Here is a 20,280-nt window from a genome sequence, read left to right on the forward strand (position 1 = left end):
CCGTGTCCTCTTCCCCAGTTCTCCAGGGAGTTGAATATCAGGCTTGTCGAAGCTGTTTATTTTCTCATTGCTCATCATCAGATGATGCACTGATAACTTACCAGCAACATCAGCTCCGCATCTGTGGTTCTGTTTTATCCCCCGCTTTACGGAAGGAGAAACTGGGCCTCAGAGAGGTCAGGTCCTTGTTCAAGGCCACAGTTAGTGAGTAGCGAGCGGCCCTGGGATTCAAACCCAGGTTTGGCTGACCCCAAAGCCTATGATCTTAACCCCTATTACACTGTGTCCCTGGGGGTTGAGAACCCAGTAAAAGCAGTCCTATGATGGGTCTAGACAGTGGGGTTCAGGGACCCACCTCTTATAACCTGCTACAGGGGTGGGTTCTATCTGTTACCCTCATCACGTTCCTTCCTAGGGTTTGGCTGTTGTATAAAGTGCTGGTGGACCAGAGCACAGCTCAGCTGTTCTTCAAGGCCTCCGCAGAGCAGAGGGGAGGCCAGCTCCTGACCCTGCAGAGCCACGCCCAGCACACAGTGGCTGGTTGGACAGCTGTGCCCCGCCTCCTGACCGTCAAGGGCATGCTAAAGCACAAGCAGACGCTCAGAGAGGGTGAGCCTGGGGAACGCCACAGGACAGGGTCAGGGAGGGTCTTGGGCAAGCACTTTCTGTAGAACCTCAGAGCAGACTAAACCCTGCATGTTTTCAAGTCCACTAATACGCTGTTTCAGCACCTCACACACTGATGTGTGAGAAACAAACACCCATTCTGGCAAAGATACCAAACAGGCTTCCTTATGCAGGACTTATCAGAGTCTTTAATGTACTGATGGATGTTGGGAAAAGCCAGGAGGAAGAGTTATGGGCAGTGTTTCCCAAGCATATATTTTTATATTTTTTCTCTCTCTATACGCACATATATGTGTGTACATACCACGTTTATTTCATTTTATTCCTGAACTGTGTTTTACACAGTTGTAAGGTGCGGCCGTGATGGTTCTTCACCCCTAAATAGTGCAGTGTTTATTTGTTTATTTTTTTAAAATAATATTTATTAACATATAATGTATTATTTGCCCCAGGGGTACAGGTCTGTGAGTCATCAGGCTTACACACTTCACAGCACTCACCATAGCACATACCCTCCCCAGTGTCCATCACCCAGCCACCCCATCCCTCTCAGCCCAACCTCCCAGCAACCCTCAGTTTGTTTCCTGAGATTAAGAGTCTCTTATGTTTTGTCTCCCTCCGGATCCCATCTTATCTCATTTTTTCCTTCCCTGCCCCCAAACCCTCCATTCTGCCTCTCAACTTCCTCATGTCAGGGAGATAATATGATAATTGTCTTTCTCTGATGGACTTATTTCGCTCAGCATAATGCCTTCTAGTTCCATCCACGTGGTTGCCTATGGCAAGATTTCGTTTCTTTTGACGGACAGTGTTTATTTCTTAAAAATAAGGATACTGTCTGGGTGCCAGGGTGACTCAGTAAAGCCTCTGCCTTCGGCTCAGGTCATGATCCCTGGGTTCTGGGATCAAGCCCCGCATCAGGCTCCCTGCTCAACAGAGAGCCTGCTTCTCCTTCTCTCTCTGCCTGCTGCTCTGCCTACTTGTGTGCTCTCTCTGTCAATTAAAAAAAAAAAAAAAAATCTTAAAAAAAAAAAACCAAATCTTTAAAAAAATTATAAAAAAAAAAAAACAAAGATGCTCTCTGGGTGCATGGGTGGCTCAGTCAGATAGTGTCCACCTCTTGATTTCAGCTCAGGTTTCCATCTCAGGGGTGTGAGTTTGGGCCCCGCATTGACCTCTGCACTGGGGTTTGGGGCCTACCTAAAAAGGTGGCTCAGTGGGTTAAACCTCTGCCTTAGGCTCAGGTCATAATCTCAGGGTCCTGGGATCGAGCCCTGCATTGGGCTCTCTGCTCAGCGGGGAGCCTGCTTCTCCCTCTTTCTCTGCTACTCCTCTTGCTTGTGCTCTTTCTCTGTCTCTGTCAAATAAATAAATGAAATTAAAAAAAAATAAAGATAGCCTCCTACATTCCACAGTGCAGGTATCAAAATCAGAAAATTGAGAGTATTTCTTTCCCTTTTGTGATATTTACATTTTCAAAGGGTACGGGACAGTCATTTTGTAGACCATCCCTTATTTGGGGGTTGGTCTTACGCTTCCTCATGACTACTTTCAAGGAGGTCAGAGTAGTGATGAGTCATCATATCTTCATATCCAGAGATACCTGACGCCAGTATGTTCCACTACTGGTAACATTAGCTTTGATCACTTGATCAACATAGTGCCTGCCGGGTCTCTCCCCTGTTTTTATTTTTTCCTTCATATTCTGATCTCATAGAATGGGTTGAAGAATATTTCCTTCTCTTTTATTTTCCAAAAGAGTTTGTGTAAGGTTGGTGTTCACGCTCCTTAAAGGATCTGATAGACTCTACCCACAAAGTCACCCCAAGTGTTCTTTGTGGAAATGTTTTTTGGGACATGCAGGGATATAAAGCTATGGAGGTTTTTTATTTCATCATGTGTCAGTTCTTAAGTTATATATTTCAAGGAATTTGTCTGTTTCAACTAAGTTGTCAATTGATTGGCATGAAGTTGTTCATTGTATCTATTATTATCCTTTCAACGTATGTGGGATCTATAGTGCTGTCCATGCTCTCCTTGATAGTTGTTACTTTGTGCTTCTCTCTGTTCCTTTGGGCTAATTAGGATCTCATCAGTTTCATTAATCTTGTCAATCAACAATTAGTTTTGTTTCTCTCTAGTTGTCTCTTTCCAGTATCTTTGATTCTAGCCCTTATCTCTTATTTCCTTCCTTAACCTTAATTTGGATTTACTCTAGTTTATTAAGGTAGACCTTCAAGTGGTTGATTTTTAGATCTTTTTTCTTTCCCAATATAAGCATGTAAAACTGTATGTTTGGCTCCCACTATTCTGTGAGCTGCTTCTCATGAATTTTGATGTTGTCTTATTTCCATTATTATTTATTTTGAAATATTTTTGGATATCTTTTGTGATTTTTTTCTTTGACCCACCAGTTATTTGGAATCATGTTGCTTAATTTCCAAATATTTGAAAATTTTCTGGGTAGCTTCTTGATATTTATTTCCATTGTGGCCAGAGGGTCAGGTTTTTAAAATTTGTTGTGATTTGTTTTACAAGCTAGTATATAATCTATCTGTGAACATATTTTCTGCACTGACAAAGAATTTGTGTTCTGCTGTTGTTGGGTGTAATGTTCTGTAAATTTCAGTTAGGTCAACGTGCTTGGTTGTGCTGTTCTGATATATATCCTTACTGATTTTCTTTTTGTCTTGTTATTTTGTCCATTAATGAGAGAAGAGTGTTAACCTCTCCAACTGTGATTATGGATTCCGCCGTTTCTTCCTTTGATTCTGTCCATTTCTGCTCCAAGTGTATTGACATGTTGGAAATAGGTATATGACCATTTATGATTGTTATACTTTTTTGATGAATCAACCCATTTATTGTGAAATATGCCTAATGTACCTGCTCTTGCTTTTTTATTGGCACTTACATTGTATATGTTTTTTCTTTAAACATATGTTTTTTCTATCTGTTTCCTTATAGTTAAGGTAAATTTCTTGTAGACCATATATAGTTGGATTTTGCTTTTATGTCTAGTGTGACAATCTCTGCCTTTTAATTATACTAGTTAGTTGATTGATGTTTAATGTAATTATAGATTAATTGGATTCATATCTATTTTACTCTTTTTTTCTGTTTTCCCATATATATATTTTTTCAAATGCAAAATAGTAGGTAGAAAGTAAGATCTGGGTGCTAGCTATGTTTATTGTTACTGGACTGTTAGTCCTGGGCCTTCTCAATGGATTGATCTAGAAAATAGAAATATATACACACATTCTCTCTCTCACACATACACATTTCTATATCTGTCTACAGATAGTTAAGTTTAAAACCATTAGTTCACACTGATGTCCTCAATTTCAGTCTATCCTCAAAAAAGTCATTCTCATTGTTTTCCATTTTTGTATTTTCATTTCCTTCTCCAACAAAAAGAAACCTGACTCCAATCATCCACAATGTATTTACTTACTGGTTCAGCCTAAGGATACATAGGAAGTAAGTTTCAGAGTTCCTAACCTATACCTCTGTGAAAGTCAGCTTTATTAACTAGAATTCAACATTTGATTAGAGTTCTTTCCGTCTTTGGCCTGAACATAATGTGGTTGAGATCCCTCCGGGCAGTCGTTGAAGGCATAAATCCAAACACTGTTCACAAGTTCGTTAGGGTTAATCCCCTACACACACCATGTGATTCTGTTAATCATTTGAAAGGCAGTCAGGTTCACTGGTTTCTGTTTGTATTCCATTTTTTAGGTTTTCCCTTATCCTTACTGATTTCCTGCATTTGTTTTCTGATTATGTGAAACATTAACAGTGTTCCCGAAGCCAGGATTCCACAAAAAGGGACCCTTTGCTCAAGCATCCTTGACCCTAGCAACCTAGCTAGACATCTGTCCAGGGCCCAGTGTTTCAGGACCTGAAGACTCTGCTTTTGCCCAAGAGGTGAATGCCCTTCTCTGGCCTCATAGCAACATAAACACAAACCCTCCAAATCCCAGTTTGGCGAAAACGTGCCAAAACCAAATTTCATCATAAAATAACGAAGGCTTGAAAAAATTTAAATGCAATCGAGTGAAAAAAGGTCACAGAGAATTCTTCTTGTCCAGTTTACTTTGGGTTACACGGATGGTCTCTCTTTCATCCTTCGACACTGAACACCTTACATTTCATTTTTTTTTTTTAAGATTTATTTATTTATTTGACAGAGAGAGATTACAAGCAGGCAGAGAGGCAGGCAGAGAGAGAGAGAGGAGGAAGCAGACTCCCTGCTGTGCAGAGAGCCCGATGCAGGACTCGATCCCAGGACCCTGAGATCGTGACGCGAGCCGAAGGCAGCGGCCTAACCCACTGAGCCACCCAGGCGCCCACATTTCATTTTTGAAGTCAATTACCAAGGTATAGTTTCTTGGAGTGTAATTTCCATACAGGAAAAAGCCCTTTACATTTTGATAACCTCTTAGAGCTGTGTAGCTACCAACACGGTCTTGATACGGAATGGTCCCATCTCCCCCCAGAATACCTTCCTGTCACCCACTGTAGTCCGTCTTTCTCCCACCCCCATCCCTGGCAACCACTGAGATGCTGTCCATCCCCACAGTTTTGGTCTTTCTGTAATGTGACATCTGTGGGAACATAGAGTATGTAAACTTCGGAGTATGGTATCTTTTGCCCAATAATGTGGCTGCAATGCATGTAAGCTGCGGCCCATATCTATAGTGTATCCTTTTCATTGCTGAGTAGTACTCCGTGCTTTGGTTATCACAGTGGAAGGATGTTTGGCTTGTTTCCAGTGTTTTCCAGTTACGAATGAAGTTGTCGTAATGATTGGCCTACAGGGTTTTGTGGGATCGTATGGTTTCTTTGCTCTTGAGTAAATACCTAGAAGCAGGATTGTAGGATTGTACAGCGAATATGTGTTGAAATCTATAGGAAACTACCAGAATGTTTCCAGAGTGGCTGTCCCATGTCACATTCTCACCAGCGTAGTGAGAATCCTTGTTACACCTTTGCTGGCCGTTGGTGTTGTCAACTTTTAGTGTTGGGGTTTTCACTTGTGATTTATCATTGAATCTCCTTTTGGTTTAAATTTGTGTTTTCCTCGGGCCTAATTATGTTAAGCATCTTTTCAGAGGCTTATGGGCTACTTTGAAGTTTTCACGAGTCAGGTGCCCATTTAAAAAATTGAGTCGTTTTCTTGAATTCCCAAACGGAATTTGGGAATTACTTACACAAGTCCTGCGTAAGATGTGTGTTTTCAAAATATCTTCTCCCAAGCTGTGGCTTTATAGTCTTTCACGGGGGTCTTTTGAACAGCAGAAGCTTTAAATTTTGATCAAGTCCAACTGATTTTTTTTTTTTTTAAATGAATAATGCTTGGGCTGTCATATAAGACATCTCTATTTACTAAACCTGAGGCCCATCTTAGAAGTTTTATGGTTTGGGGTTTTTAAATTTGGGCTCATGGTTGATTCTGAATTAATTTGGGTGTTTGATCAGGTCAAGGTCAAGGTCGTTTTTTTGCTTGCAGATTTTCAGTCTTTCAGCACATTCGTTACAAAGACCTTGCTCTCTCTGCGGAATTATCTTTGTGCCTTCGTCAGATACCAGTCAACCGTGTGTGCGCGTCTGTTCCTGGACTCCATGCTGTCCCATCAACCACATTTCGCTTTCACTTCTTAACAGTCTAGTGAAATCTTAATCTGGTTACCCATGATTAACTGGTTATTAATACCTTCTAGGATATGGTGACGTAGGGCCCTACGACGTAAGGAATTTGGAAAAAGATGGTCACAGGATTCTGCAAGAGACTCTATCTTTGCAGAAAGTGGTGTGTACTCTGTGATTGAGACTTGTGTGCTTTCTGTGTCTGAAAGCACAAAACAAAGGGGGAGTTAAAGCAGCCCGGGGTACAGAAGGGCCATGAGTCCAACCTTGAGTGATAGGAGGGGGAGGTAAAAGGGTACTTGGACCACACCGAGGCTTCGAGAGAACCTGGAGGGGCAGGAGAGGCAAATGGTTCTGATAACAGCAAGAATTTCCCTATTGCATGAGTTATATATGGACGTGGACTTGCCCAAAAGTGTGGAATCTTCTTCTCTGGGTGGATGAGACCTCCAGGAAAGGATGAGACCTTTTCTGTCCCTGGAGTTCCGGGTTGAATCCCTCAAGTCTTCCTGGGTCTCAGTTTTGTTGTCTGTATAATGGGCCCTTCTATCAATATGGCCCATGAGTCTCTTGAGTGGGAATGGAGCACTGGTATTAACTGGCATCCCCTGGCAGGCATGCTGCTTTTTCCACCGGCCCCCCGCAAAGTCTTTTTCTTTGTGAATTAGCTTGCTCGGTCCTCAGAGCATTCTGGGAGGGAGCTGGTGTAATTTGGTCCATTTCCCAGATGGGCTCCTCCCCCAGGACAAGAGTCAGAAGGACATCACAGATCTAGGAGCTTCTTACCCCAGGATCCTCCTGCCCAGAGCAGCACAGTCTCCTGGGCTGACCCTTTGCTCTGTACAAATTCTCTGCCCTCCTCTGCAGGTACCGTCAGGGTCACTGCTGACTCAGCCGTGCTGGGCTTCCTCCTGCGGGACAAGCATGAGACGGCAGGGAACAGCACCAGCATACACACCGTGACGGGCATCCTCACCCAGAACAGCAGCCAGGTCTTGCCAAGAGAGCTCTGGCTGAGAGGGCGTCTGCAGGCCCAGACGGGGAGCCTTGGGGGCCAGGCCCGCCTCCGAGCCGATGAGGCCAGCCTGGCTCTGGGTGGGGTCTGCGCCTGGGGCTCCGGGCACAGCCAGCTCTCGGGGAGCCTGAGTCACAACATCAGCACCTTGAGTGAGGCAGGTAGGAGGGGTGAATGGGGCCACATGTCTTCCTCCCCAGGGGCTCCCAGTGCCTGAGGCCAAGGGGGAGGGGAGAGAAAGGAACCCCCAGACCCCAAACCACCTTCCAGCTGTGTTGCCTTCCCCAGCCAGCATCTCCCAGGGCTTCCGTCTTCCTCATCTTCCTTGGGGTGTTTGTGACTCATTCAGAACACACAAGGCAGCGACAGCAGCATTTGCTGAGTATTGACACACTTCCCAGCCTGGTGGCAGAGAGCCCCTGCTGCCAGCCCCTCCCCCACGACCCCCCACCATACCCCCACCCCCGGCTTCTCAGTCTTAGAAGCTGGTCTCTCTGGGCTCTAGGATATGCTCCTGCACCACAGTTAGGAAATAGGACACCCCCAGCTCTAGTTCCTTGGGGACTTAAGGAAGGCCTGGGGGGTGGCCCAAGGGTGCAGCAGCTAGGGGAGAGTGGGTCAGAGCCCCCCATTCACTTCCTACTCCCTGAAAGCTAGTTTGTGTCCCTGGAGGGTTAGAAATGGGAAGGGGACACCCGATCTCTCACTTGCTGAGTGTGGCATCTCTTCTGAGGATCAGACATGGTTTAATGCTGATGCTTTATATGCTTCCTTCAGGTATATTAGGGGAAGTGGGACCTGGGAGGCCAGAGTTTGCCTCAAGACCCTGTCCTGCATAGTGTAGACTGGGCTCAGCCATCTCTGTGGTTCCTTTCACCCCTCCAGGACTCCCCTCGGAGGCAGAGATGCTCCTGTCACACACCCATGGGGCTTCCAACCTGTCGGCAAGCCTGGCACTGCGGAGTGCATGGGGTCAGCTGGATGCTGCCCTCGGCCTGGATGGCCCAACCCCTGGAGCCCCAGGCAGCCGGCTCCACACCAGCCTGGCCCACTCGGTGCCTGGCCTCAGGCGCTGGGGCCTCCCCTTCTCCATGGACGGCCAAGGCCACTTCCAGGTGGGTTGGGGTCTGGGGGCTGGGGGCTGGGGGGTGGGTGCTGGCCGGGGTTGGGGAGGTAGCGGGTCCCAGGGACACCCACAGCTTTGCTTCTGCCCAGAGCATGGGACCCCGCGTGGTGGCTGGGCTGATGGCGAGCGTGGACGGTGAGCAGCTCCATGTGGTCCTGGAGACCAGGCGACAGCGTGGCCACCACAGGCTAGCCCTGGGGCTGCACCAGGGCCTCTCTGTGCTGCTGGGCACCGTGCCCGCGCGGCTTTGGGTGAGTGACCTGCCCCGAGTGGGCACACCAGAACTGTCTCCTGTCTCTACAACTTCGGAGGTCACCTTACCCACCAGCTCCTGCCACCACCCGAGACCCTCCCGGGGTCCTGCCCATCCCTGTCCAGCCGCTCCCACCCGGCCTGGCCCCTCCCACCCAGCCTGGCCCCTCCCACCCGGCCTGGCCCCTCCCACCCAGCCTGGCCCCTCCCACCCAGCCTGGCCCCTCCCCTGACCCCCCACCCCCGTCTTCCCTCCCAACTTCCCATTCTCCCTTCCATCCTCCCCACCGTGCCTGTATCTCTTTCTTTCTTTCTTTCTTCTGTCCACTCGTCCTCTTGCCCACCTGTCCTGCCCGCCCTAACCCCCAGCCCCATCTAGCAAAGTTAAAACTGCCCGCACCCTGGCCGGCGGCTAGTCCTCTGGGTACTTCTGTTGGAGGAAAGTCCATCACTGCCGAGGGAACCGCACGCCCAGCTGACTTCGGCATTACTGTCCAGAACGAAAAGCAGGAAGCCTCCTGCGTGCTGGCGCGGGGGTGGCCGGACCCACCGCGGTGTGTGGGAGGCGGGGCGAGCGGATTCGGGCGCGAGGGGTGCAGTGGGGCTCCCTGCAGTCCCGCTACCTCCTGGCTTACCTTCTGCGTGACTTTGGGCAAGCTGCTTGCTCTCTCTGGGCCTCAGTGTCCTAATCCGAAAAACGCGACTGCTGATGGTTCCCAGAACCAGTTAGAGCCTGGCACACACAGGCCCCTGAGCACATGAGCTCCGGTTCCTTCAGTTTAATGACGATGCTGTGGGGTAGCACTGGGGTTTCTGGACTTCTCCTTGGGGGCTGTTCCCAGGGAGGCTTCCACAAAGGGAGATGGGGTGGAGCTGGAGGTCTGTGCTCCGTCTGGGCTCTAGGTTGGGGGCGGAGGCCTCCTGTCCCCATATTCCCGGTGGTGGCAGTCAGCGTGGCCTCCTAACCCCTCTGCTCTCCACAGGTCAACTGCAGTGGAGACGCCTCGCCCACCCAGCTCTCAGGTCTCTGCAAGGGGGACTTCATGGGGCAGCCTCTCGAGGTACGTGGGTCCCTCTCATAGGTGGGCAGTGGGTCCTCTCTGTCACAGGCAGATCGTGGCGGGCTGAGCTCCCTGAGCTCTGGCAGGTCCCGTGGCTCCTGGACCTGGGGTGAACTAGACACTGGGGCAACCACAGGGCTTCCTGCAGACCTTGTCAGTGCTGCTCTGTAGGCACCTGAGTGGGCAGCTGGTTGCAGGCCTGGCCTGGCGGAGCTTTGTGGCTTGATGGCAGTGGAGGGGGACGTAGCCCAGAGGACTGCGGGGGGTGGAGGACAGAGGTATTCTGCCCCTGCGGCTCGCCGTCCTGGCCTGGCTGTGTGCTGGCATCCCCCCCGCCCCCCCGCAGGAGCTGGGTCGCTTTCCCAGGGTCACACTGGAGCCTCAATGGTGGGAGAGTTAACTAAGAGAATAGGGGGTCAGGACTGAAAGGGTTTTTAACAGGCTGGACAGAGGGGCTGCCTTTCGTCCATGAAACTGAAGAGCCAGGGCACGTGGAATGGGGGAGCTGTGCGCCTGGCACCCAGTCAGGGGTTTGTGGGCGGGGGCTTGGTTGCTAGAAAGAGTGACTGGGGAAGGGGGTTGGAACAGGAGCGGTGAGTGGATAGCCCTTCCTTCAGGTAGCTGTGCTCTGGAATTCCAGGAAAGGGCTAGAAATCAAGGCATTCGCCAGTTCTAGAGTAGGAGGGAGAGGCAGGAGAGCCTGTGGTCTGGGCCCCCCAGCCGTGTGCCCCCCAACCATGTGGCCTCCGTTTAGCTGCGGTGGCACCGATAGTGTGTGTTTGCTCCCACGTTGGTGCTGCTGTCCCCGCCCCAGGGGAAGGGGCTGCGAGCTGCTCCGGGTTCTGTGATGCGGGTGCAGGCTGGGCCCCCAGGTCCTGAGAATACATGACCCCCCCCCCTCCAGCCCGAGAAGCAGGGACTTCCTCTGGGGGGCATTAAGAAAGGACATGTCTCCGACAAGCCACATGAACAAGGCTGAGTGACTTGAGACTCTGTCACAGAAATGGGACCAGGACGCTCAGGGTGGGGCGACCCAGAGACAGGCCTACAGGGAGGGGACATCGGGGACCCAAAATGCTCTGAGGGGCCGAACTTCTTCATGACTCCCAGAGTGGCCGTTTCCAGCTCTTCAGGGAGAAGCACTTGTTAGAACTAGAGCTGGTTCCCTGGGTATGTGGGTGGCCCAGGGGTCGGGGGTTCCCTTGACCACCTGGGCCAGACAGAGGCGCATCACCGCTTGGTGGGGTGTTCTGGGGACACCTGCTCAGCCTCACCTTGCCTTTCTTGGGGGCAGAATCTGGCCGTCTTGTCCTTGAATGGCTCCCTCCTGATCGGCGCCTGCACGGCTAGGCTGGAGGCCCAGGTGATTTCAGGGGACACATTCGCCCGGACCCACGTCCACACAGCCTGTGGCCACCGCCGTACCCACCTGGACGCCAGCCTCCAGCACACATGGCCTCCCCTTCAGGCTCTGGGGGTTGCCCCCGACAACCACATCCAGGTGTCTCTAGGGGGACACGATCCTCCCAGGGCCGGGCTGGAGGTGGCCCTTGGCCAGTGTGCCCTGACCGTGCGTGGGGATGTCGGTCCTGAGGCCAACATCACTCACACCAACTGGACCCTGTCCCTGGTGAACCGCTGTCCTCTGCTGGAGGTAAGCCCCCTCCCCACCCCGCACCCCACAGTGCAGAGGCCTGGCCAGACCCCTGCCCCCCTCTATATTATTAACTTCCTACTGTATACCCAGCTCTGCTCTCAGCATGAAAAACTCCTGTTGTCTTGCTGTTATCCCCTGATTTGGGGGGAAGCATTGAGCACAAAACTTTGAGCCAAAAATGGAACCCCGACGTGAATATTCTCCCTCACAAAGGGGCCTCCGTGGTTGGCTTCCGTTCTGGGGCTCAAGTTTATTTATTTTATTTTATTTTATTATTTTTTTAATTGTTTTTATTTATTTTTTATTTATTTAAATTTTTTTTTTATCAAGTTTATTCTTTTCTCTTGATCTCGCTCATCCTGCCCATAGGATACAGGGTCTGGGAGCACTCATGAGAATATTGAGAAGTACATGCTGATTTTTGTGAGCACTGTGTGCTGAGTACTCTCTGAGCCTTCTCAGATGTGCTCCTCAAATCCTCACCCCCCGCTAGGAAGGGGCTGCTTGTGTCCCTGGTCCCGGGGTCTGGGTCCCAGAGAAGCTGGGGGACCGGAGTGGAATTAACCCCATCACTCCCCTCTCGTTCCCATCTTGGGTCTGTGCCTCCGTAAGGGGCATGTCGTCAGCCCTTAGTGGGACAAGTTACTTGGGCTCTCTGCCCTCCAGCCAACCATCATTGATGTCAGTGCTGAATTTTCAGCAGCCGGTGTTTTCTGGATACCTGCCTCTGGCCAGCAAGTCACAAGCATTAACTCATTGACATTTCCCAGGGACTCAGGGTGCTGTGATCAAACCCCATTTCCCAGATGGGTAAACTGAGGTTCAGGTTCAGCAAGATCGAGTCAGTGGGGGACCCAGAACCGGAGCCTACCTCTGTCCGTGGGGTACCCAGGGTATCAGCTGCTTTGCAGAGGGAGGTGCTGGTAGAGTTGAGCCCGTAGGGCGACACCGCCATCTTCCCAGCCGGGCTCATGCCCAGCTTCCCGACACTGGCTTCCAAAGCTGCCCTTAACTCCAGCCACTTCTCCATATTCCAGGCAACGGGCATCCCGCAGGCCCTGCACGCTGAGGGCAGCCTGAGCTGGGGCCCCTGTGAGGTCAATCTGGCCACAGGCCTCCACAGTGACCGAGGAGACGCCCTCCTGCAGCTGGCCCGCACCTGTGGGCCCCAAACCTCTGTTGTCGGGCACCTGGCCCACTCCCTGCCCCTGCTGGGCCGCCTGGGCCTGCCCCCGAGCAGCGCCATCAGCCTGGCTGTCCGGCCCCGCCCTGCCGCCCGCAGCTCCCTGGCCCTCCAGCTGGGGCCGTGCCGGCTGCGGGGCATGCTGGAGCAGCATGGGAACCAGAGCGTGTGGACGCTGGCCGCCGAGCCCGGCTGCCCGCTGCTGGAGGTGTGTATGGTGGGCCAACGAAGCAGCTGGGGGTCGGGGGAGGCCTCCAGAGCCCGTGCCAGTGTGCAGCCTGAGCCTGGCCAGCTCTCTCCTCCGCGCTTCTCAAGATCTCTGCCACTCTTCCCCAAATTCTCTCTCCAACACTCGGTTCCTCTCTAGTCTTATATTCCCATTTGGCAGACGGGAAGATTGAGGCCGAGAGAGATAAGGGTCACTCAGAGCCGTGCCATGGAAGGACCACACAGTTGCAATTTATGCATTTGCCATTTCAGTGACCGTCTGAGCGCAAGAAGGCAATGAGGGGCTCTCTTCTCTGCTGACCGTGGGGACAGGCACGTCTCGGTTATGAAACCACACCTGGGCTTTATCTGGGCCACGAGGTGGTCTGAGAATTCTCCTGAGATATTTGGGGGAGGAGAACCTGAGTCTCAGGAAAGGAGGACACTGAGTGGGACAGTACAGACTCATCCTGCCTGTCACCTTGTCTCTCCCCTCCCAGTGGAGCCTCCTGGGGGTAGGGACAGGGTCTGGTCCCCTTGCATCCCCGGGCACTCACAGATGCCCTGTCACTATTAAATCAGCACACCCCTGAGCCACCCACGAGAGCGTAAAGCATCATGGGAGACCCACCCACTCGCACTCTAGGAGGATGGATAAGTTCTTCCTTTGCTGCCCGGGCCAGTAGCCACTAGCCTCATGTAGCTACCAAGCACAGAGCTCACCAGTGCAACCGAGAAGCTGAATTCCTCCTTTTGCTTCATTTTAATTTCAATGGAAACAGCTCCACATGGTTAGTGACGATCCTACCGGATGACCTAGATTAAAGGCATAGACTGTAGAAGACCGATTGGGTACAGACCTGAGCTCTGCTGGTAACCCCTGGTATCCTGGGCATTCATTCGTTTTGCCTCTTTGAGCCTCAGTCTTCCCATCTGTCACATGGGGACAGTGACTGCCCAGCTCCAGGCTGGGGACAGGCTGAAGAAAGGTGATTCCTGCAGAGCACTTAGCATGAGGCTGTGTGGGTACTGACTTTCTACACTGGTTACTTGTGTGTTGGGACTGCTGCTCTTTCGTGGGGCGAGGGAAGCACAGATTGGTGGGCTGGGGGAGCTGGAGGGGTGAGATGGTGGCAGATGGAGAATCAGATTCGCTCTCCTGACCTGGGACCTCTCTCTGACCCCCATCTGGTCTGCCAGGGCCTGGGTCTCCCAGCAGGGACGCAGCTCAATGGCTCCCTGCGAGCCACAGGTGGAGAAGCAGCGGTGTCCGGGGCCCTCGCATCGCCCGGCCAGACCGCGTCCCTGACCTTGGTGGTGGCCGTGCACCCATCGGAGGCCACACTCCGAGTGAAGCTGAGTCACACGCTGCCCACGCTGCGGGCCATCCCCCCAGAGGCCTTGCTGAGCGTCCAGCTTGGGTGGGCGGCCGGGCACCGGCTGGGTCTGGAGCTGCAGGCGGGGGCCTGTGAGCTGCAGGGCGGTGGCAAGCTGCGCCTAGACCACGGGCTGCACTGGTGGGTGCTGGCTGAGAGCTCCTGTGAGGCCCTGCAGGTAAGGGGTGCTTCGGTATGGAGGGGGGGTAGGCCCCACAGTCTCCAGGGGGCAGGGCGGGGCCTTCTTTTCAACCACTGGAGAAACAAGAGAGATTAAACCCCAGGGGAAGGGACTCGTCAAATACTTATTGAGCCCACTCTGTGCCCTGGAAATACAGCCATGAACCAAGCAGAGGTAAATGCCTGCCTAGGGGAGACAGGCAACCCCAGGCATCCATCAGCAAAGTGCAGACTGTATCAGTTAGTGGTAAGGACTGTGGGAGGCAGGAAGTGGGAACGGGGGTGTGAATAACAGGACACACACTGCAATTTTTAAAAGTTAGTCAAGATTGGCCCCAAAGACAAGACGACATTTGAGCAGAGACTGGAAGGAGAAGAAGGAGGAGCCATGTGGCTATCTGGGGAGAGAGCCTTCTAGGCAGGGCCAGTGCAAAGGTCCTGAGGCAGAGCCAGAGAGGCAAAGCGTTTGCTAGAGCCAGGGTCACCAAAGCCTTTGTCTAAAAGGCCAGAGAGTAATATCTTCAGCTTTGCAGGTTGTGTAGCCTCTGTGGTAACTACTCAGCTCTGTGGTTCCAGCACAAAACACGCATAAACAATAAACACACAAATGGGCGTGACCATGTGCCAAGAAAACTTTGTAACAGCAGGTAATGGACTGGGCGTGGCCCATCCAGCTTCCTTTGCTGACTCCTGCTGTATGAAAAGCACAGGAGGTGGGAGAGCGCTCAGATTCAGGATCCTTTGTAGAGGCTGAGACAGAGGACTGGCTGGAGGTTTGGGAGCGGGGGTGCGAGAGAGGGGGCAGGGGAGCAGGGCATCTCCTCTGCTTGTGTCCCGTGTGTTGAGAGGGCTGGGGTTGCCGGTGCCTGTGACGGGCAGCACAGTGGGAAGAGATGGGCTGGGGAGGCGTCCCCGACCCAGCCCCATCTTGGACATGTTAAACTTGCCAGGGCTGTTGGATGCCCAGGTGAAGCTACGGGGGGCCGCTCTTGGGGTCAGGAGCTTGGCTGTGGTCTCTGAAAGCCAGGGGGACTGGCTGAGATGTTAATGGGGTGGGTGTGGACCCGGGCAGGGCATCAGGGAGCGGCTCTGGGTACCAGCTACCAAGGGCAAGCAAGGGAGGGTGAGAAGCCCCTGGGAGGAAGGCCTTCCAGGGAGGGGGGGGGTAAGGGGTTGGAGGCTGTGTCAGGCAGGTGTGGGTCTCAGCAAAGCCCTTGCTGGCAAGGCCATCTGGGAGGCCAGGAAGCATTAGACTGAGACGTGGCTCTGCTCCCTTGTCTCTGGGTGGCTTTGAGCAAGTCATCGTTTCTTTCTGGGTCTCCGTTTTATCACAAAATGAGGTGTGAAGACCCCTCTGCTATCAGGATTAGTTAAAACGGCAGGCACCCGCTCCCCAGCACGGCCCAGTGGGGTCTGGAGAATGGACGTGTCTTTCTCTGCCCCGTGCTAAGGCAAGGAAGCCTTGGAGGGCTCTTGCGTGTGCTGGCAGCTCTCTGGAAGAGCTGGGTCTGCCCCCGGAGGGGAGAGGCAAGAGGAGGAGGGCTCTCCAGCTCCTCTGGTTGTAAGATTGTTGGGCAGGTTGGTCCACAAGACCGGGTTCTCCTCCGGCCAAAATCAGATCCCTGGGGATTTGGGAAGGGCAGGGAGGCAGGAGGGGGAAACTCATTAAACAGTGGAGAGAGCCACAGCCGGGGAGCCCTCGGGCACTTTGAGACCGTGATCAAAGCCACAAACCCTGTCCTAGAAAGACGTTCACATCCCACTGGGTGAACAGTTCGAGAGGGAGGTCTTAGGACCCCTGATCGAGAGCCCTGCTTTTGTGTCTCAAAACCTCTCCAGGCCCTGGGGGTCCCCGGCCGAGTCAACAGCTCCGGGGCCGTCGCCGTGAACTCCATGGCTGTGGACGCCCGGGTGCTAGTCGCCGTGAACCACAGCTCGCTGCGAGGACTGCTCACCCTCAAGGCTACCGAGGTCAGATCACGGGGGTCGGGGTGCCTGGGGACACCAGGGAAGGGGTGCTGAGGCCCGAGGAGAAGCACCGGGTGCTCTCCTAGCGCCGAGATGGGAGCCTCGGGACCCGTACGTGGAGGCATGAGGCTTCCAACAAGAAGCCCCACAGGCTTCCACTTTTCTCTTGCTCGTTTGCTTTAAAATTAAAAAAAAAAAAAAAAAAAAAAAAAAGTCTTATGGAAATGTAACAGACATGACAGGGAGAGGACAGAGATGAAAAGTACTCAGTCTGGTGGCATTTTCACAGAGCAAATGAAAGTGCAGAATGTGACCAGAACCCCAGACGCCCCACTCGGGCCCCCTTCTTCTCACCGGGCACACCCAGGAGCCCCCCACCCCCATGCACGTTCTTGAATGTCCCGTCTGTCCGCAGAAGCCCGCAGCGTGTTCCTTTTCACACCTGCCTCCTCTTCAACATGTTTGCACGGGGCACCTGGGGGGCACGGTCATTGGAGCATCCGTCTCTCGGTTCCGGCTCAGGTCCCTCTCTCGGGGCTGTGAGTTCGAGCCCTGTGTCAGGCTCTGCGCTCAGCGTGGAGTCTGCTTAAGGCTTTCTCTCCCTCCCCTTCTTCCTTCTCCCCTCAAATAAGTGCATCTTTTAAGAGCCACACCAAAAAACCATTAGGTTTGTGAGATTTCTGCCTTGTTTTCGATCGTACCTCATTGCCGTATAGTATTGGACAGTGTAGATGTATTACAGGCCATCTGTGTTTCTACCCATTAGCTTTTGGGGGCTGTCATCCTCTTACTGTAGATCTTGTTAATTAGTCATGCACCTGTTTTTATTTTGTTTTAAAAATTTCTATTGTAAAATACATATAAAATTTACCATCTTGGGATGCCTGGAAGGCTCTGTCAGTTCAACGTCTGCCTTCAGCTCGGGTCATGATCTCAGGGTCCTGGGATCGAGCCCCGCATCAGGCTCTCTGCTCAGTGGGAAGCCTGCTTCTCCCTCTGCCTGCCGCTTCCCCTGCTTGTGCGTGCTCTCTGTCTGTCTGATAAATAAATATGTAATTTTTTAAAAAAACCGTCTTAACCATTTCTAAGTTGAACGTTCAGTGGTCTTCCTACCCATGTTCTTGTGCAGCTCTCTCCACCCTCTGTCTCCGGGACTGTCTTCCTACTGCACAACGGAAACTCTATCCCCATGACACAGCAACTCCCCGTTCCCTGCTTCCCCCACCCCAACCCCTGGCAACCGCCATACCCTTTTCTGTCTCTTTGGGTTTGACTACTCAGGGCACCTCCTCCAGGTGGAATCACACAGCATCTTTCTGTGACTGGCTTCGTTCGCGGACCATCATGTCCTCAGGGTTCCCCCACATTGTCGCTGCTGTCAGAGTGTCCCTCCTTCCTTAAGTCCCAGCAACGCCGCGTGGTGTGGACAGACCACACCGTGTTGCTCATCCGTCCCCTGATGTTCAAGTTGTTTCCGACCTTTGAGTACCGGGAGCAGTGCTCCTAGGGCCACGGTTACGCAGATCTCTTTCCAAGACCCGGCTTTCAATTCTTAGGGACACAAGCGTCCAGTTTTTGCCTCTTGCAAATAACACTGCCTCAAGCTCGCTGGTATGCCTGTGTTTCGGTGAACACGGACCGAGCGGAACCGCTAGATCAGAGAGGGTGTGCGGGCTCAGCCCCACCTGCTTGATTCTCTCAGAGTTCGCCGGCCTGCCCGGAGCTGCCTGGGAAAGTCGCTGACCATCACTTCAGTAGACAGAGCGTTCTTGCAGGGCTTTCTTCACACCCTTCTGTGGGCATCATCTGAACGTCTCGGGAGGGGTTTTTTTTTTTTTGTTTTTTTTTTTTGTCTTTTATTTGTCCAGATGTTTTTCTCTCTGCTACATCCCAACCTGCAAGGCGCGTCCTTCTCCAACAGTCTGTGGGTCCCTCCCTCAACCTTGCCGAAGCCTTTCTTTCTGAGGTTCCTTTCCTCCCCCGTGAACTTCGCACTCGCCCCTTCCTTTCTATCAGGCATCCCAAAATCACGTTCGCTGCCTTTGGTGGGAATTCCCCTGACTGTTCTTCTAGGGTGCGGTAGACAACAGGGTGGGGGAGACAGGGCTTGATTTAATGTCTGAGTAGTTTATGTTCCCCTCCGTGGGGGACTCTGGCCACCTACCAGGCATGGAGTCTGTTTCTCTGCCTCCTTTGCAGACCCAGCGGGAGGTGGCTATGTTGCTGGTACACAGCTTCCCCCAGCCCAGCCCCTTGGGCCTCCCAGCCCGTGTCCTGCTGGATCTGGCCACCGAGAGCCACGGGCCGGGCTACAGACGCACCCTGCGGGTCCAAGTCGACGACAAACAGGTGTGGGGCTCAGCAGGCCGGGCCTCTGGGAACTGGGGGGGGGGGGGGCGGGGGGTTGTGGGGGGTCCTGGGGACAGTCCAGCCCAAGGCCCAGGTCTCACAGTCGTCCCCGTGGGCAGGTCTCGGAGGAGTTGACGTTCACTCGGCAGCCAGAGCACGTCTCCCTGTCCTACACGCTCTGGCACAACGTCCCCGTGCTGCGGACTCTGTGGCGGGCGGACAAGCTGGGCCTGCAGGTCAGCCTCGGCGAGCGCCGGTGATCATGGAAACTCGTGCGTGCGTTTGTGCTTTCGTGCATTCACTCAACAAACGTTCTCGGAAGTCAGGTGGATACAAAGGGGAGGTGGAACAAGGTTCCAGACCTCCCTCTGAGCCTCAGTCTCCTCATCTCGATAGTAGGGAGAGGGCTCCTCTCCCTAGCCTAGCCACATGCCCCTGGGTTCACAGCCTCCCTGTGGACCGAGTGCGTATGCTTGACCCCACTTTTTAGCCTTATCCACCTGCTCTCAGCCTGGGCTTTCTGGGCCGGTGTCTCTCTCTGCTGCACAGAAGCTCCTCCCTTTCTTCTTCTTTAGGCCTCACACGCACAGGTGTGTATACTTGTGTCTCTCCCCTTGGAGGCGGATGGGCTCCTGGCTGGCCCAGCCTGGCCGCAGACGCGGATGGTGTGTCCTCCCAGATGTGCCCGGAGCCCGACCCCTTGTTCCCCACCTCCAGCTGTGTCCTCTGCTCCAGGCCATCTTGGGTCACACCCAGGTTCCAGCCACCTAGCTGGGCTCCCGCCTTCACTGCTGCCCCCTCGGGTCTCCATCCAGAGTCGAGCCCCTCCACGTCCAGCCTGGCCCCAGAAACCTCGTGCAGGCATCTGGTGCTGTGCCCTCTCTGAGCTCACCTGCGGGGGGCTCCCCGCTTGCTGACTTCCCTCGGGCTCGCTGGCCCCTGTACTCAGGCTCGCCAGATGTTTCTTCCCTTCGATGCCCACCGCCCGCTCCTGGCCTCCCCAGGTCTTTGCACACATGTCCCCTCTCTGGCCTTCCCTGAAGATCCCTGCCCTGGCCCGTGTCTCCCCCACCCGAACCCTCTGTAAAGAAGATGGCTTTGCTTCTCGTCTGCCACTCAGAGCACACGTGGGTCCAGACAGCTGGGGACTCCCCCACCCATGACCCATTTGCTAGTGCCCCCTTCCCTGCCCGCGGATGTGTTCAGCCCTGAGCCCTACTTGAGGGATTTTCACGGGCATTCATCCGGTGAGTGTGCTGGATCCTCACTCGCCCCGCAGCCTCTCCTCCGCTCCCTGAGGACAGGGACCGGGGGCTGAAGTTTCCAGCTTCTCACCAGGGCTTGGTCTTTCTGGGGAACCCACCGAGAGTCCCCTCAGTAGAACAGAAAGCACTGGTCTCACCCACGAAATTCCAAGGGATTGAGGAGCTCCAGTAAGACGCTCCCCTCTCCCACTCACTGGGGAGCTTTCAAGGGCGGGAGCTCTGGGTCAGGGACGGGGATCACAGACCAGATGTGGGCAGGACCCGGGGACAAAGGCATAGATAGCTATGCCTGTGTATTTCTTACTATCTCACATGCTCCCCGATTGCTTTCTCTTTTCCATCCTCTTTCCGTCTGGCCCGCG

The 20,280-nt window shown here is 53.2% G+C and overlaps 1 protein-coding gene across 1 annotated transcript in view; it reads left to right on the top strand.

Annotated features, from left to right (window-relative positions):
• Nucleotides 1-20,280, top strand: part of LOC131820035 (uncharacterized) — a 121,536-nt gene that overhangs the window by 67,519 nt on the left and 33,737 nt on the right. The window contains exons 33-43 of the mRNA XM_059155518.1: nucleotides 416-609; nucleotides 7,147-7,455; nucleotides 8,180-8,409; nucleotides 8,510-8,671; nucleotides 9,656-9,733; nucleotides 11,028-11,387; nucleotides 12,428-12,781; nucleotides 13,981-14,334; nucleotides 16,176-16,307; nucleotides 18,504-18,653; nucleotides 18,773-18,889. Of these exons, the coding sequence (XP_059011501.1) occupies nucleotides 416-609; nucleotides 7,147-7,455; nucleotides 8,180-8,409; nucleotides 8,510-8,671; nucleotides 9,656-9,733; nucleotides 11,028-11,387; nucleotides 12,428-12,781; nucleotides 13,981-14,334; nucleotides 16,176-16,307; nucleotides 18,504-18,653; nucleotides 18,773-18,889 (2,440 nt within the window). The remainder of the gene's footprint in view (nucleotides 1-415; nucleotides 610-7,146; nucleotides 7,456-8,179; nucleotides 8,410-8,509; nucleotides 8,672-9,655; nucleotides 9,734-11,027; nucleotides 11,388-12,427; nucleotides 12,782-13,980; nucleotides 14,335-16,175; nucleotides 16,308-18,503; nucleotides 18,654-18,772; nucleotides 18,890-20,280) is intronic.

The sequence above is a fragment of the Mustela lutreola genome, chromosome 17 (genome assembly GCF_030435805.1).
Source record: "Mustela lutreola isolate mMusLut2 chromosome 17, mMusLut2.pri, whole genome shotgun sequence".
NCBI classification, from domain to species: domain Eukaryota; kingdom Metazoa; phylum Chordata; class Mammalia; order Carnivora; family Mustelidae; genus Mustela; species Mustela lutreola.